The sequence below is a fragment of the Artemia sp. Qi Xiang Cuo genome, chromosome 13, assembly GCF_049724085.1.
Source record: "Artemia sp. Qi Xiang Cuo chromosome 13, ASM4972408v1, whole genome shotgun sequence".
Classification (NCBI taxonomy): domain Eukaryota; kingdom Metazoa; phylum Arthropoda; class Branchiopoda; order Anostraca; family Artemiidae; genus Artemia; species Artemia sp. Qi Xiang Cuo.
In genome coordinates, this window is record NC_142806.1 from 28,707,099 (window position 1) to 28,724,483 (window position 17,385).

The 17,385-nt window shown below is 34.0% G+C and overlaps 1 protein-coding gene across 1 annotated transcript in view; it reads left to right on the forward strand.

Annotated features, from left to right (window-relative positions):
* Positions 1-20: 20 nt before the first annotated feature.
* LOC148945155 (mitochondrial outer membrane protein SLC25A46-like) overlaps positions 21-17,385 on the forward strand; it is a 42,934-nt gene continuing 25,569 nt past the window's right edge. The window contains exons 1-4 of the mRNA XM_089098960.1: positions 21-48; positions 11,204-11,265; positions 14,578-14,714; positions 16,830-17,008. Coding sequence (XP_088955086.1) covers positions 11,235-11,265; positions 14,578-14,714; positions 16,830-17,008 — 347 coding nt within the window. The 5' untranslated portion in view covers positions 21-48; positions 11,204-11,234. The remainder of the gene's footprint in view (positions 49-11,203; positions 11,266-14,577; positions 14,715-16,829; positions 17,009-17,385) is intronic.

Here is a 17,385-nt window from a genome sequence, read left to right on the forward strand (position 1 = left end):
AGCTAAACTAAAGTAAAGTGAATTGCTTTAAGGAATGATATTTAGGCCTCAGGTAAGTACTTAGAATTGGCCTGGTTAAAGTTGTTTTCAGAATTTCATAGTATTTCCTTCTGAAAAGTTGGCTAACTTTGAACTAGGACCAAAAATTTGCTTACCTTAATTTTTAGTTTTTAATTATGTTTTCATTAAGATTAGCTTTAAAAATGTAATGTTTTAATATGTTAAATATAATATAATGTCTTTAAAATCATAGATTTTTTTCTAAAATTAAGAAACACAATTACAGATGTTTAAAACCTTATTAGTTCAGATTAAGCAAAACTATGAGGCTCAAAACAATTTTCTTGTGCCTCAATCAGGTGAAGATCTATTTTGCTAGGTTTTGCTTTTATAATATAAAGACTGATAAAGATCAGGTAGAAAGAGAGGAAGAAAGTGCTTAAAAATATTTACCAGGAGATCATTAAAGTTCTTGATGGATTCCTGAGGGTTTTATTCAAGACAACAAAAAGCCTATAAACTGGAATTCTACCCTTCAGCTCTTCCAAAGGAAACTTAGTAAAAAGATGGGTAATTCCATTCAATTTTGCTGTCAATGCTATTTCCAAATGTTTTCTTGCAAATTAAGTTTTAAGCCTTTTTTATACCCTTGAAAATGATAATTTTGGTCTATATTTCATGGTATAAAAAGGGTTAAAACACTGGTTTCAAACTTACATTTTCATTATAAAATCCATTTTGTTAAAGATATATAATTCAGAAGAATTGATTTGTTGCAATTAAGCTGGATAAAAAATTGAACCAATTTCTCCATTTTTCTATCCACCCCGTTTCTTCTTTTGGCTTTGATATTTTTTTATATATAGGTGAAATGGAAGTTTTTAAGCAGCATGATAGAATAAGAAAAGAACGGTGGATTTTTTTGGCATTTTTTTTTAATCAGCTTGATTTTGACAAATCAATGTTTGTGAATTATACGACTTTTACAAAATGGATTTATAATGAAATAGTGAGTTTGAAACAAATGCTATGACCCATTTTTATATTCAGAAAAATATAGAATGAAATTATTATTTTCAAGGGTCCTAAAAGGGCTTAGAATTGGATTTGTAAGAAAAACCATTATTATGTTCAGGAAGAGCATACAAAATGGCATTTAGTGGTATGTTCACTTTATTTGTAGGTCAATAACACAGTATATAAATAATAGACAGTATGATTGTTCTCTATCTCCCCCATTATAAAAACAAAACCCAGACCAAGGTACAAGTGCTCCAGAGAATGTAGAAACAGAAGACATTAGATCTTTTCATGGAGAAACATTAGATCTTTTCATGGGTAGATAAGTCAGATTTCTCTTGAATGTGAAACTTGGTTTCAACATTGTAACACTGTATTTTAAAGAATCTAATTTTGAATTAATTTATTCCAATACATATATGAAAATCAGTAATTAGAAGCGCAATGTTATTATTAGATGTTTTTAGGAAATAAAAGTATGTTTCAAAGTCTTGAGTTGGTTTCAAAGGTATTTTGAGGAAGTTTCTGCCAAAATACGTGATCCAGGGTAATTGGACTGCTGATGACACAGATCAAATGAGAGGAGCTGTTTTTACATGCCAATATATATATATATATATATATATATATATGCATAGAAATAAATAAAAATTGGTCTCATCAGAAACCCTTATTGCTACCTACATTCACAAAGTGCAATGATTTTCAAACAGAGGTGTTTATACTTTAAAGTTCATGAAAGGTCTAAGAATTTCATACAAAAACTTTTGTACACACCAAAACCAGCTCTTATCTTGGCTCTCCTTCAAAACAGGTAATTAGCCTTTTTCAAGTCACACATGAACTACAATCTGAGAAAATATATATCATGACGTGAAAAAAAAAGAAGATAAACCATCACAGCTATCAGTGGCGGATCCAGAATTCTTTTACGGGGGTTGCAAAATAGGTTGATCTGATAAACTTGCATTAGGAGCAAGTTCAATTAATGCAAACTTCCGTTAATTAAGTAAATTACTCTACTTTAGACTATGTTTGGCGGGGCACCCCCCTTGCCCCTCCCCTGGGTCTGCCACTGAGAGCTATTCCACCATTTATTAGAAGAAAAACAAAGACCCTCTATCAAATTTTAAATGGCATTTCTATGGCCCAAAAAAGAGCATAAACAAGGAAAACTTAAATGAAAATTAACAGAAACTAAAAGTAAAACAAAATACAATGGAAATTAAAGGGGACATTTTTCCTTACCAATAAAAAAAAAACAATAAGAAAAAGTTTTGACACTCCATAGCACAATATTACTATCTAAAACCACAGACTATTGTGAAACCTAATAGATAATCTCTGCTTAAGGTTGCCCCTTTGTGGTAAAACATTTTGTGGCAAATTTCAAAATCTCCCACCACTTTGTGGATCCCTCTCTACTATGAAATTTTGGCTATTTCCCTTTGCAGTATTGATTAGAAGTCAACATTAGAAATTTCCTTATTTTCATAAATTTCATCAACCCCCTGCCGCCGTTTTTAGAAATCCTACATAGGCCATTCAGTTAAGTCCACTGTATATAAATAATAGATTAAGTCATAATTTGTGTATAAATTAAGTTATACCTGTGAGATGGGACAGTTGCAAACAACTTCGGTGGCTCACCAAGTTTGTTTTTGCTTACGCAATTGCAAACAATACAATTTTGAACCATTTTTCATTGATTGAAGAATACATACTAACCCGCTAATGCAAGAGGAAGTGGGAGGAGCTGTTTATGCGCACTGAGAATGAAGAGCCAGAAATTATCTGCTGCAAACTTACTGCTAATTGTCTTTATACAGTGGTCAATAATATGAACTGCTCAATATTTACCATTATTATCAGTAAAGATTGTGAGTGCAATGAAGATGTTAAAAGTAGAATAGCAAAAACCCAGGGTGTTTTTTCACAGTTGAAAAACATTTGGAAGAATAAAAAGATAAGTCTGCAAGCCAAGATTAGAATATTAGAAGCTACAGAGGTCAATTAAGGTTCCAAAGTGTGGGCACTCCATAAAATGGAGGAGGATTTTCTAGATGTTTTCCAGAGAAATTGTCTGCATTGTTTTGGGTACCCAACTGACTGACCATATCTCAAACAGTAAGCTGCACAAAAAAATGTGTTTCATTCCCATTTTCTAGGGCTATAATAAAAGAAAGGATGAGATGACTAGGACATGTTCTGCAGATGAAGGATGGCAGATTGTCCTTGTTGGCCAGCCATCTCTGGCCTAACAAAAAGCAGGTCATCCCCAAATGGGGTGGGAGGATGTTAAAGGGGAACTGGGAACTTCTTGGGACGGGGTAAATAGGGAGGCTTTGAATAGATTGGTATGGAGGAGTGTGCATAGCTGTGTTGGCCTCAGGTGGCTTGATGCTGCAGTGAGTGAGTTGTACTAGTATATATTGATTAAACATTATATTTCCTAAACATAAACAACAGGCACCTAATCTTTGGTATTGTGTATATAGGTTTAGATAGAAGGCGAATAACTAGAAGCAGCAAGTAAAGAGAAAGGCTTAGGAGTTATTATTGATAATACACTGAAATTTCATATCCACATACAAGCACAGGTGGCTAAAGCTAACCAAGCCATTGGGTTTATTAAGTATACTTTTATTCCAAGAAGTATATGTAGTAAGGAAACTGTATACACCCCTTTTCTGCCCTCACCATGAGTTTGGAATGGTAATAGTACGGTTGCAATACTAGACAGATGCTAGGGTTCTAGAGAGTGTACAGAAAAGGACAAAAAAACTTATCCCCACCCTTCATCATGCTCCATATGAACAACACCTACAAACTTAGAAGTTGCCCATTCTGGCATATCAACAAAAGAGGCATGATGTAATAGCCACTCAGAAGCTGCTGAACTCCAGGGCAGTGAAACAATTATTTACCCCTCCTCTTCTGAGCTGTACTAGAGGCCACAGCCAAAAACTCTATCTCCCTTGGTCTCATGGAAGAGAGCAACAACACTTTTTTAGTATTTGATCAATACCACTGTGGGATGGGTTGATAGAAAAGACAGTCTAGGCAACCTCTCTAGACTTCTTCAAAAATGGTGCTGGCAAGGATTGGGGCAATGTTGACTTTAAGCTCAATTGGGACTCAAACATTACCTAAAGTTTCACACCAGCAAAAGATCTACAGGAGGTTATTGCCACATTATATTGCTGGTAATTACAATTTAAGGTAAATCTAGTGGTGAAACAATTTGCCTTCTAGGTATTAAGATAGAGATTTTACAATGATTTAACTGTTGAAGTGGTGATTAGCTGTCCAACTACTATATCTTAACCTACTCAATTGTTTCTTATCCTAGAAAAATCCATTTTCCTTTTGATTCCTCTTTTTTCTTGTACTTTCAATGGCTTCAATATCATGTTTCAATTATCTTTGATTTGCTGTCAAAATGCTCCTTTAGAGCCTGCTGAACAACCTTCTCAATATGCAGCACAGACTAATCACTAAACATGGAAACACATGACCAATAAAAACACAGATCATTCATTATACCAGCCCAGAGCCATCCAATGCTAGAAGACTTTTTTTTAACTTTGGAAAAAAGCATGTTTTTCATAATTTGTGTTTGAGTCTACTTTTCTTTGACTTTATCTTTTTTTACAATAGGGTATACTTCAAAGGATTTGAGTAGGATTTTTAGCTCTCGGCCTATTAAGATTTCTTTTTGAAATTTAAGATGATATTCTTTCCAGTTTATTTCTGAAAGTTTCATTTTTATAACACTTATTTATACAAGTTTATTAAAGGTCTACTCTCTTCAGGGGGGGGGAGTTAGAGATAAATGCTTCAAAAGATCTTCCCAGAATACAATTTAGGTTGTGGATGGATTTCTGAATGTTTAATTTACCTAGATTTGGTACTTTCAAAGATAGTAAAAAAAAACCTCGTCTCAAATTTTACAGCAGCTTTTTGGAATTTTTTCAAGTTTATTATTGCTAAGGTAAGGGTTTTAAAAAGCTTGTTTCTTAGTTTTGTAACATAGTCAAGCAAGATTTAGAGACAATCTACTGTCATTGATAATGCCAAACCATGTAGGTTTAGGTCAAATTTGCCTATGGTGTTGAAGATCATATGGACAAGTTCATATTAACTCAAACAGTTCATCAAGTATCTTGAGAAATAAAGGGATAGATCCCCATGGGAATCTGTACCCAACACTTTACCTTTATAAATCCTTCCCTTGGACTGGGAAAGGATAGAGGCTGGTACTTCAAAAGATCTTCCCAGAACACAATTTAAGGTGTGGATATATTCCTGAAAGTTCCATTTAGCTAACCCTACTACTTTCCAAGATAGCCAAAACCCTCTTGTATAGAATTTTACCCCAGGATCTTGGAATTCTGTTGAGTCTCTTGGAATTTCGTCAAGTATGTCTTTGTTGAGAGGAGAATTCAAAAAGCTTGTTCTTATTTTCATAACAAAGTTATGTTCTTATTGATCTGCTCACATGGACAAATTCTCACTGTCTCTAAAAGCTCATCAAGGATCTGAAGAAATAAGAGGATGGGACTCTTTGGCATATATACATATTACCTATAATAAGATCCATCCCCATCAATTTCACATCCATATTTCCATTCAAGTGTGATCAGTTTCACGCCCATTCAAAGACCCCCCTTTTTTGATTCCTTGATAGGTCACCTTTGATGGCACATGGAAGATTGTGAGGTGTTTACACGGTGAGACCACCTCTTGTTTCCTCCATTGATTTAACTGCTCCATCCTGTATCTGGTTCCAAAATCATTTTGTTACTTGTATCTAGAATTATCTTACCTGGCCTGATCAGGCAACCCATTGCAAACTATTTCTGTCACGTGATGAAGCTGAAGGACTGGTAAAGTGCTATCTGCCTGGTAACTCCATTTAAATTAGGAACACATTTGCTATTGATCAAAGAAGAAAAACTCAAGAACACTTTGGAATTTGGGTTAGCTTTTATTTTCTGTATTTGCATTGTCTCCACGTGTCATTGTTTGTGGAAATGACTACTCCATAGGTGGGATTTTCGGTAAGTCAAAGCAAGAGCAAGTGCTGCTGCTTTTTTGGGCAATTAAATCATTTATGACACTTTAATCAGGGTTTTATGAGAGGCTACCATAAGTCAGCTAGTGAATTTAATGGATATGGCTGCTATACCTACTCTCTTTCAAACCAATTAGTGAGTAGGTGATTATTAGTCTTTGCTTTTGCAAATATAGCCTTTATTTTAGTGTGTTAGATTAGAACAACCTTATAGATATTAGTCAACAGTGGTATCATTTGGGGGGGGGGGGTGCAGGGACTAATTACTCCCCTAGAAATTTTTGCACCCCTTATAATCTGAAAATTACAATCTTGTGGTATTTTCATTGAGAAATTTTTTTTTTTCAATTTCATTGAAAGAATTGGATAAATACAGGACGAAAATGTTAAGCAATAAGAACTATAAACATTGTGTGGTTTTTAGACTTTATTCAAATAAATGTATGCTTCAAGTTGATATTTTTATTTCTCTGCTCCATCCATTGCGCCAATGGCGGAAAGAAGTATCTGTGTTGGCATCATCATTGTCATTACGCACTTCAAGACTGACTAACTGAAACTTGATATTGGTAAAATTATTGGTTGTAGTGTCTCCTCTCAAATGTGAAATATTAAATAAGAAACATTATTTTGGCTATTTAATTCCCCCAAAATGACTTCCTTTAATTGAAGATTCTAAAACCACCTGCACCTCTCTGCCCCATTTAAGATTATGGATACAACAACTGCTAGCATGTCTCTCATATGCAAATTATCTATTAAACTTAAATTTGTTTAACTTGCTCCTTTTTAGGCCTATTATAAAACGCAATAATAACTTTTTGTAGCTTAAAGATAAGCTATTTCCATTTATTTTCTCTTCCAGTTACTCCGCATTCCCATGTGTCCTTTAAGGGAAAAGTATGGCTTTCAGAAGGGTCCCAAATCAATGGATATAATTTTATTAACTTTTATAAAATATAAATGAGGAAAATAACACTAAGAATTTTGGGCTGTTTTTATTTCTGTGTTTTACATTTCCTTTCTCTGCACTTTTTTATTTAAATGAGCACTTGATCAAGGTGATTTATGATTAGTAAAAACAAGAGCAAATGCTGTTGCTTTCTTGAGCAATTAAATATGACGTAGATAATTTCGGAGACCACACTGCCTTTCCATGACGATAAAATAAAAGTCCAAAATAGGGATAAAATCCTGTTTAATAGACAGTGTATAATAAATTTCACAAACGGTCACTGTATATGTGACCAAAATATCTGGACTTTTATTTTATAGCAATTAAATTGTTTACGGTACTTTAATCAGGTCTTCTATGAGAGGCCACTGTAAGTCAGCTAGTGTATTCCATGAGAATAGTTATCATACCTAGTCCTTTTCAAAGTAAATAGTGAGTAGGTCATTAAGTGTCTTTGCTTGGGCAAATGCAGCCTCTATTTTAGTGTTTTGAATTAGAATACTCTTGCAGATTATCTGTAACAGATATTTGTCAGCTGTAGTATTAAGTGGGGGGGGGGCACCCCAAGATTTTTTCAGCCCCTCTCCCATCCCTAGATTTTTTTTTAGCCCCCCTCCACTACCCTTAGACATTCAAACTTACAATTGTTTTTATTTCCATTGAAAACTGTTTTTTTTTGGCGGGGGGAGGGGGAACAAAAATTGTTCTACCCTAGTTTTTGAAAAAAAACATTTTTGCCGCCAACAAAATTTTTGTGAATTGAAACAACTGCTAGCTAGTAGTACTGTAACAGGAAAAGTTGTTAAAGAAATAGGCTTGTAAAAATATTATTATTTCCTTAAAATGTCAATGCTTAGGAACTGACTGAGACTAAAACTTCATGTGATACCATTAATCTATTTCAAAATCCAAGGGAAAATATAGTATACCAAAAAATATAAGGCCCCATCTGTTGACATATTTATATAGTTTTGCACAAAAATAAAACCCATTGAAACAAGTAAATCACTGCCAAGTGTATTGAAGTTTAGAGAGTAGAGAATTGTTAAAGCCTAGCATGTTCTATTAAATGTATTCTGGATTCTAAGCAGAAATGTTTACGCACCCAAGACAGTTAGGCCCCCTGCCATACTACTGTCGGCTAAATGTTCTGTACAAAAAAAAAAAAAGTAAAATATTAAAACCAGTCAATCTCTGCCAAGGGATGTGAACACGCTTACTCTTATCAACAGGCTAATTGGCTCGTTTGTTTTTTATTTCAATGATAAAACAATCAATTTGGTGGAAGAAAAATCGGACATACAACATACAGATCATCTAAACATATGCATAATTTATATTCTACACTTCAATGGCAGCGATCTTTTTTTATTGAACTGTATAAAAGCTAATGACTGAAGTATTTTCCTAAGTCTGTTCACTTAATGTATCTTCACTAGCTAGTATGTTTTGCTCTTAAGATTGCAGAACTAAAAACATATCCAAAAAGGATAAGCTTGCAAATATCATCATATACTATTATAATGACAAAGTGGAGAAAACAGCTTGCTCATGGGTGCTTTTATGTGTAACAAGCTGATGCGGAGAGACTTTCCATGTTCATTGACATGAAATGTGGAAGTTAGAACTCAGATGGTCAGACTGTGTTGTACAATGGTAAATTTGAACCACTTTCATGAGTGGCTACTTTACAGGTGTGTAAGCACTTTAAAGGTTTTCTTCTAGACAATTGTACCTCATATGGTATATGTTCGTTGCCGTTCTCATAGACTTAGTCTTGCACTAGGGGGCTGCAATTAGTACTTGAAACAACATATACATTTTTTTCCATTCGTCATGGACTGCATTGTTTTATATTGAACCAAAATACACCCAACTAACTGTACATTATACAGAGTAACTGTACATTAGTGCTCAGAAAGTTGCTGGTATGTTTCTTCACACTCTTTTTCATCGAAAGAGATCAATAACAATAAGAGGAACATGCTGGTGAGATATGGAGGAAAATTCCTTCTTGGATATCTGCCTGATTTATGCATTTGTCACGGAAATATTTTGTATGATTTTTGGTCCTCTTTGATGCCAAAACTATCCCATGTGGCCCTTATGAATATAGATGTATATTGTTTCATAATTTTATTAAAAATTACTCATTTCTTTACGGATGCTTTTTTTGAATAGAATATTTAAGGAATTTTGACAATTAAAATTATTTTGCTGAAGATATGGTATGCATAAACATAAAAACAAGAAGAACAATAGGGCATTCTTTTCACAAGACAGTAGAATTATAATTTGAATGAATATTTCGGCCCTATTTCCAAGGGCCGTCCTCAGCAAAACAAAAATATATATAGAAGAAAAGAGACTTACAATAACATTCGACCATTAAAACTAAAATGAAAATTGTTTAAAACAGTCCTAGCATCCTTACTTCAGCGAAGTTTAACCAGGAATTTCATTTTAAAATTTTCATTTTAGTTTAAATGGTCATATGTTATTGTAAGTCTCTTTTTTATATATATTTTTGTTTTGCTAAGGACGACCCTTGGACATAGGGCCGAAATATTCATTCAAATTAGAATTCCACCGTCTTGCAAAGAGAATTCCCTATTATTCTTCTTATTTTTGATGTTTATCATGGAAAGGGAATGTGGTGTTCGTTGCTATTTATATGGTATGCAATAATTTTAATAGAAGAGACAAACTAAATTTTTCCCCCTTTTTCTACCAAAACAAATTTATTTTTCAAGAATAAAACATGCAAGTATTCTATGGATATTGACCAAAAACAGTGCTATTGGCTTTGAGGGGGAGGAGCTATGGACCCTCTTTATGTTTTCAATCATTCTCTACGCTCATCAGAAAGTCTAATGAAAAGGATGCACACAAGCAACAGTTTTTGCCTTGAGTGCCGGTTACCAAAACAACCAAGCTGATGGGTGGGAATCGAGACTACAATGTGGTGTACAGAAGTCGGGAATCGAGAAATTTTTGGATTACATGAGACAGGTTCTCTATGTAGTAGCTTGTCAGGGAATTGATTGAACATTTTATAGAGCTGGAACTATGTCAAAATACTTAAACCCAAATAATGTTTACACAACATAAGCCTTCTAGTGTCTCCACAAATAAAGTCACTGGTGTAAGATTTCTTGGGGGGGGGGGGGTTACTTCAATGTAGCTATTTGCTTATCAAATATCAGGTGGATTTATTACTAGCATGCGGAAGGTAGGCGGAACTTAGAAATTCTCCTCTTGGCCCAAAGTTATTGCCTTGATCAAAGAATGGAAGGTCAGATTGTGGTCTTACACATGTGTATATTCCCATTAGTCCAATTTATTTTCTATCACTATTAGCCATCAAAAAGGGAACTAGAACTTTTAATGGAATAAGATTCGATTTTCCATATCCATCCCTTATAGACATAACGACAAGAAACAAAATTAATACACTGGCAATGCATCAATCTTTATTTAGTCAACACCACCGCTTTGACTGTGATTTATTAGTATTTATACCAGTTTTCAACCAGATTTAATGGCATTGAATTTGAGCATTTCATTCTGTAAAAAACGATCAGTTGGTATACGTAGTCTATCAAATTGCTATGTAGGATATGCATCTTCACTACGACATGTCAGTATCTTGAAACAGATCTCTAGATTAAATTTGAAAAAGCTAAACAGCCAAAAGCCAAGACTACGTCCATAGAATAGCCGAAGGTTGGCCAGTTCTGGGCTATTAGGTCTAAATAACGAGTAAAACAATACAAATATAAAAAAGACTATTCTATTTAATAGAATTACAAACAGACTGCAAATAAAATAGAAGTAAATAGTTGAAATCAGCTGAATATTAGACTAGTTAAAAATGACGGAAATAGGTGGATTCTTTTCTAAAACAAAGTGGGTGATTAGTAGCAATTTTTTTTTCATTTTTGTTGATTATTCTTTATTTTGACGGATTTCTTTATAAATGCACTGTATTAACTTTCCATCAAGTTCTTAGGAGCTCAAATCTAGAAAAATATTGAAAGCTTAGGATAATCAATTTTACTTCTGAGCAGCTCATTTATCAGTTCAATTTTATTTTGCACTTAAAATAGTAGTAATAAATAAAGCAACCTAACTAACTTTGTTTTATGCTTTAGGCTGTAATTTAAAGAAAATAATCAGCTGATGGCCGGCTCAGAATCAAGTGAATTGTTTGGTAAGTCATATTACTTCATATATGCTTGCATTTCTGCTTCCTGAAGGTGGTGCTAAAACAAGCTTCATAGGCGATATAATCATGGATCGAACAGTGGTAGACTCAGGATTCCGAAAAGAGAATGGGGAAGACCAGAATTCGAATTATTTGTTTTTGTAAATCAAAGCTAAGCATACACCAAAAGAAGTTATTTCAAAACAATATAGCACAGGCAAAGTAGAGTTAACATGCAATTTCATTTACATTCCTTGCTATTTTTGTCATCAAAACAATGCAACTTGGACATCAAAGGGGGAGGGGGAAGTTCTATTCTTTTTGTCCTTGTATTCATTACCAAAACAAAGCTATTGGATGTTGAAGGAGAGTTATAAGTAGTGATGGATTGGTGTCAGAATTTTTCCCAATTCCACTTTGATGTCTTGACTCTTGTACAATTCCCAATTTTATGAATACTTGGGGTTTTTATGATGTCGATAGCAATTTTAAGACTTTAGGCTGCCAAATCGATTAATCAATTTCGTTATTAAAAATGTTCCTTATACAACAGTTTTTGTTGCCCAATTCCAAAACTGAAAACTAAAAAAAATAAAAAAAAGACCTCAGACCGTAATCGGGTGTGAGTTCGTTTCCATTAGTGGTAGCTTATGGTTTGTATGACCACAAACAAATTACTGTGATCGCTGTAAAGGTGCTGTATTTATGGTATTTATATTTTTTGGTGCCTTCTGGCTATGTCAAAGGTTTCCTTTTTTTGTATTGAACAAAGATTGCTTCCAAGCATAATGACCTAATTCCAAGTATAGGTTTAAAAGCAGGGGAAAGGCCAATACCCCTCCCCTGTTGAAGATGAATAATTTGCAGAATAGTTAATAAATTGTGTTTTCTTGTTTTAAGGCTTGATATTCGGGATCTTTTTAAGCATCAGTCACGGCTGATTTTCACCTACCTCCCATTGGGTCGATGTTTATAGGTATATGCAACCTGTGGCACATCAGGGATACGTCTGGAATAATTTTATAAATCCTCAGAGTTCAGAAAAATTAGTCTCCGACCCCCTCCCTCCTTCTGACTTAAGCAGCCCTAGTGTTCTCACCTTTAGACGATTTTGCAAACTTTATTCTAATTAGAAAGCTATGCGTTCTACTCAAAGAAAGAAATAATGTGATTTGTTTGATTTGATGAATTAAGAGTTTGTGTTCCAATCGAACTATATGAGCTATCAAACAGTTTGGGGAAACTAAATGTAATTGAGGAGTGAAACAACCTGGTAGTTATCGAAATTTTAAAAATGTTGTTGTTACAGCAGTATATGTGTTATAAATGAAAATCATATATTGGAGAAGTTCGTATCCGTTCTTTATCAGAATCGATTCCATCTAGATTGATGACGCAGAAGAAGCTAAACTTACGGGAAGGATCCGATTCTTTACCAGGTGAGTGACGGAAGAACGGATGAAATAAAGTGGCGTGAAAGATCTCTTAATTTCTTGGGGTCCAATAAGCTAGAACTCGCAATTGACTGGAGCCACTTGTTTTGCGGACTTTGTAAGCCCGTCTCTAGGAGATGTTGAGCTTGTTACCGCCCACTGGCAAGAGTAGAAGTGACAGTCAAGCTGTAGCTTGACGCACGAGATTCTTTCGAAATCCTGACATTCTTCTAGTATTTTTGCCATATAATAATTCAAACGGAAAAATTCCTGTACTTGGATGAGTCGTCTCCCTATTTGCGAACAGGACCATGGGTAATTATTTGTGCCACGATCGTAGTTCTCTTTGAACAAACCTAAGGAACATGGTAATCAAGGTCTCGTTAAGTCGCTCTGTCATCACGTTGGTTTCTGGATGATGTATGGATGTCTTGATAATAGAGATCGCAAGACCTTTGTAGAACTTCTTGAGCGCAGCTGAAAGAAAATTCTGTCCTTGCTCTGTGAGGATCCTTTAAGGCAAACCATATCTGCTGATGTACTTGACAAGTTCATCAGCAATATTTTTGGAAATAATGGTACAGAAAGGAATGACCTCAGGGTAACGTGTATTCTGGTTGCGATCACCAAGATGAAACCATGTCCTGCCTCCGACTTCTCAAGTGGCCCTACTTCGTCCCTGAATATTTTCTTGATGACTGGAATTTTATCTATGAGGACTTTTCCGGTAATTTGAATTTACACTCCCCTCTCTAAATGAAATACGTTTTTTTCTGGATCATGGAATGATCTCTGAAAGTTTGAGCCAATGAGACAACCAATATCGAACATGCCCCCTCCCCCGTGTTCCTCCATAAATCTATTTGTAAAAACTTAGCAGTTTAAATAAAAATTAAAAAACAAGTTTTTTAATTGAAATTAAGGAGCAACATTATAACTTTAAACGAACCTAGGCTATTCCGTGTATTAGAGGGGCTACCCTCTTCTCAACTCTTCATATTTTATGCTAAAGTTTTTTTGTTTTTTTTTTGTTTTTTTTTCTGTCCCAATTCTTTGAGAACTACTGCGGAAACACAAAAGCCGTTGAATTGGAACAAAAAGTGTTTTTAAAGCACTAAAAATCTTCAACTGACTTAAATAAACTGACGGAAATGTGAGGTGATTTATTTGAGCCAATTTTATAGATTTTATGTTGCATAGGCTATGAAGCAGTAATTTTTTCATTTAAAGTCTCAAATCTGCGGTTTACAATTATCAGATTCTTTTTTAAATGCTTAGGGGTACCAATCCGGGCAGCTCTTTCAGTTTATTGTGAGATGTGTATCTGTGAGACCATTTTTACACTTTGAGAAAAGCATAAACTTGTTATGAATAGCATTTTCCGCCTTACAAGTGGGAAAAGGATGAAGGCAATAGCCTTGAAGTACCTATTCAGGCATTAGCTTGGTTGGTAGTTATTTTTGACAAGACACAGCATTGGTTTTTACTGCGTTAAAGTGGCTCTAAACTTTTGCAGTCTTCCATTTTGACTTTACTTCTTTTAACTGAAACGATCAAAGCTAAGATTCCATATGTCTCTATGTATTAAAACCAGTGTGGGAACGTCCTCTGTTAAAAATTGTTTTTTTTTTATCACTGATTAAAGTTACAGGAAAAATGTGTAAACAATTTCTTTAATGAAAATTCATAAGTTCTAAATTAGTGCATGAAAATTTTCTTCTAAATTCACTTAACTCAGCGAATGTTTATTTTTCTTTTATTTAGGACGTGTTTGAGAGTCGGGGGTCAATCTGTCGTTTAACTGGTTTTCGTATTTTTTTTTTTTTTATTGAAGCTTCAGAATTGCTTAGATAAAATAAATAAACTGTTATTTTTTTCTTTTTAGTGCCGAAGCAACATATGTCGTTCATGGCTTCGCCAGAGAAAGAAAGCGATAAGACATATATGTTTGTCACATTTTCCAAGTCTTTCTGTGGTAATATTTTGTCTCATCCATTTACTATTCTTCGAAGGCAATGTCAAGTAAGAAAACTTATGTGTCTCTGAATATTAGTTTCTTTGGTTTGCTAATCCACATCATTCCATCTTTATTTCTTCTGTATATAAAAGCAATGTGAGTGTGTGTGTTAGTAATTCCACTTTGACTTTTCAAACAGCTTACGGAATAGCTACGGAAGGCAGTAAATTCCCAATAAACAGATATTTGTTTAATGAAGAACTAAAGACTAATGAAATCTTATGACTCATAATTGTGGAAGTACTTTTCTATCCCATGTTAGAACTGGAAAACTTTAAACCTAAAGCAGAATTTGCAGAAGTTGTATACTCATAACTTCTATATATATAAATATACATATATATATATATATATATATATATATATATATATATATATATATATATATATATATATATATATATATATATATATATATATATATATATATCTATGCTTGTGTCTTTTCGTGTGTTTGTGAGCAACTAAGTTACTCAAGCTAGAAAATGCATGTATGTCTACTTATGGGTGTGTGTGTCTGTATGTTAGTGCCTTTTCCTGAATTTGTGTATGAGTGTTTATATGTTTTTGTGCATGTATGTGTGTGGACAACGAATTTCTTCAAGCTAGAAATTTGAAATTTTGTACAGACAATTATGGAACCATGAAAAAGGTGGTGGCCTATTCGAAATTCAAAATTCTTTTGGGCCAATAGAGTTCCATGTGTGTGTCTTCTGTCCATTTTGTTTGTTCTTTAAATTTGTGTTAATAGCGATTAAATTTTTAATAAAGACATATAGTTGTACAGACTCTCTGGAGTAACCATCCCAGTGCGTATTATTGTCTAGTTCGAAAAGTAGCACCATACTATCAGGTAATTGATGATTGTTCTACTGCTATATGTAAAGGCTTTTCTCTACTGCTACTAATAAATCATTGCAGATGGGGGTTGTCAAGGATGTATCCCTTGTGAACACTTCTTCTCTATCTGACTCTGCTTAAAGTTTTTCTACTTTCGCCCATTATCTTTCAAAGTCTATTTTAAGTCTAGACTAAAATTTATTTGGGTCAACATTCTGGTTTCTTTGATCGAAATTCATACAAAAAGAACTGGTTCTATCTACAAAGTGTGTCCATAGAATCCGTACCTTAATCGGATTGGTCGTTTTATATCGTTAGCCTAATGGTCACCTTAATCATATTATCAATCATGTTGACTGTGTAATATATTTTCTAATGTATTTTCATCCAATACTTAAGTATAAAGACCCTAATTGCAAAGGAATATTGTCACTAGTTTAAAACCTTCCAAAAAAGCTCCTTTTGAGAAGATGGAATTTCGTTTGTCAAAAATCTATTCGTAGCTTTGATTGATTGGACTGTTAGCACCTTTTAAAACTTTCCAAAAAAAGGTTATTTTTAAGAAGATGGAATTTTGTTTATCCAAAATCTATTCGCAACTTTTGATTGATTAGGTATTGTAAAACTTTGCACTCTATCGAATCCTTTGTGTGTTCTTAATAAAACAGAAATTAAAAATTGAGGGATTGGGATAAACTGTAGTAAAAAAAAAACTAGGGGTACTAAAATACCTCTCATAATACTCTTTTCATTGCCTCTTGTCCTTCCTTGACAGCCGATGGTGTTTGGGATACCGCCCTTTTGTTGTAAACAAAAAATAATAAGTTCCTTGGTTTAAAGTTTGAAATCCTTATTAGAGTGAGCAGAATCCTTAGGAAAATTACAAAAAAGTTTTAATGACATAGCTCTTTGCTAGTCCAGGCTAATATATTTCTTGAGCGATTTGGGTCATGTCGGTTCGGATATCTGGTTCTACCGTCTGTATCTATAGGTTGAGAATTGTTTTGGATATTTAATAAGTGCGGTATTTCTTTGTCTTAACATTGCTTGGATAGGAAGAGGTTATAAAAATAATGGTTAATTGAAGGAGCAATTTATTGGGACAGAGCAAAGGGTGAAGCTCTAAATACGTTAGGATTGAGCAGGAGAAGTTGAGTCGGCCCGAGGTGGCTCTGCCCTTTGACAAATTGTTAGTAATAGCAGTATAATTAAGACTAAAAAAAAGGTTTGCTTTGCTGACGGCTCTTTTATAAAGATGTCACAATAAATATTTCTTTTAGGTCCATGGGAGGTCTTCGCGATATCATATTATTCCAATAACGATGATTCGACCTTGTTATACAATGTACCAAAGGCAAGGGATATCTACATTTTGGAAAGGGCTCGGTAGTGCTACAATCACCGAAGGACTTAATCTAGGAATTAAAGATTTTTTAAGCAAAGTGACACCTTGGCCCAAGTATTAAATAGGTTTTTTCTTCTTTCTTAAAATAAAATTGTGAATAATATTTAGGATTTAGGTGCCTAGCTTTGTTAATAGACTCTAATCTAATTCAATTACCTCCCCTCCCCCCCTGTCATGCTAATAGCTTGTCGGGTTCGTATTTACTAATACATGTAGCTATTCAGGTTAATAGCTATTAGTTCACTTTTCCCTCTCAATCGTCAGTAGCTATATACCTTTTATTATTAAGTAACAGTACCTAAGATGGATCTATGTGCAAAACTTTTAAGAATCAATTTATTTTTATAGAAAATGAGCTTTTGTCTTTCATTATTTGCATTACGGTTAAAATTTACCACTAAGAGCTACCACAGAAATACAGCGAGTTACTT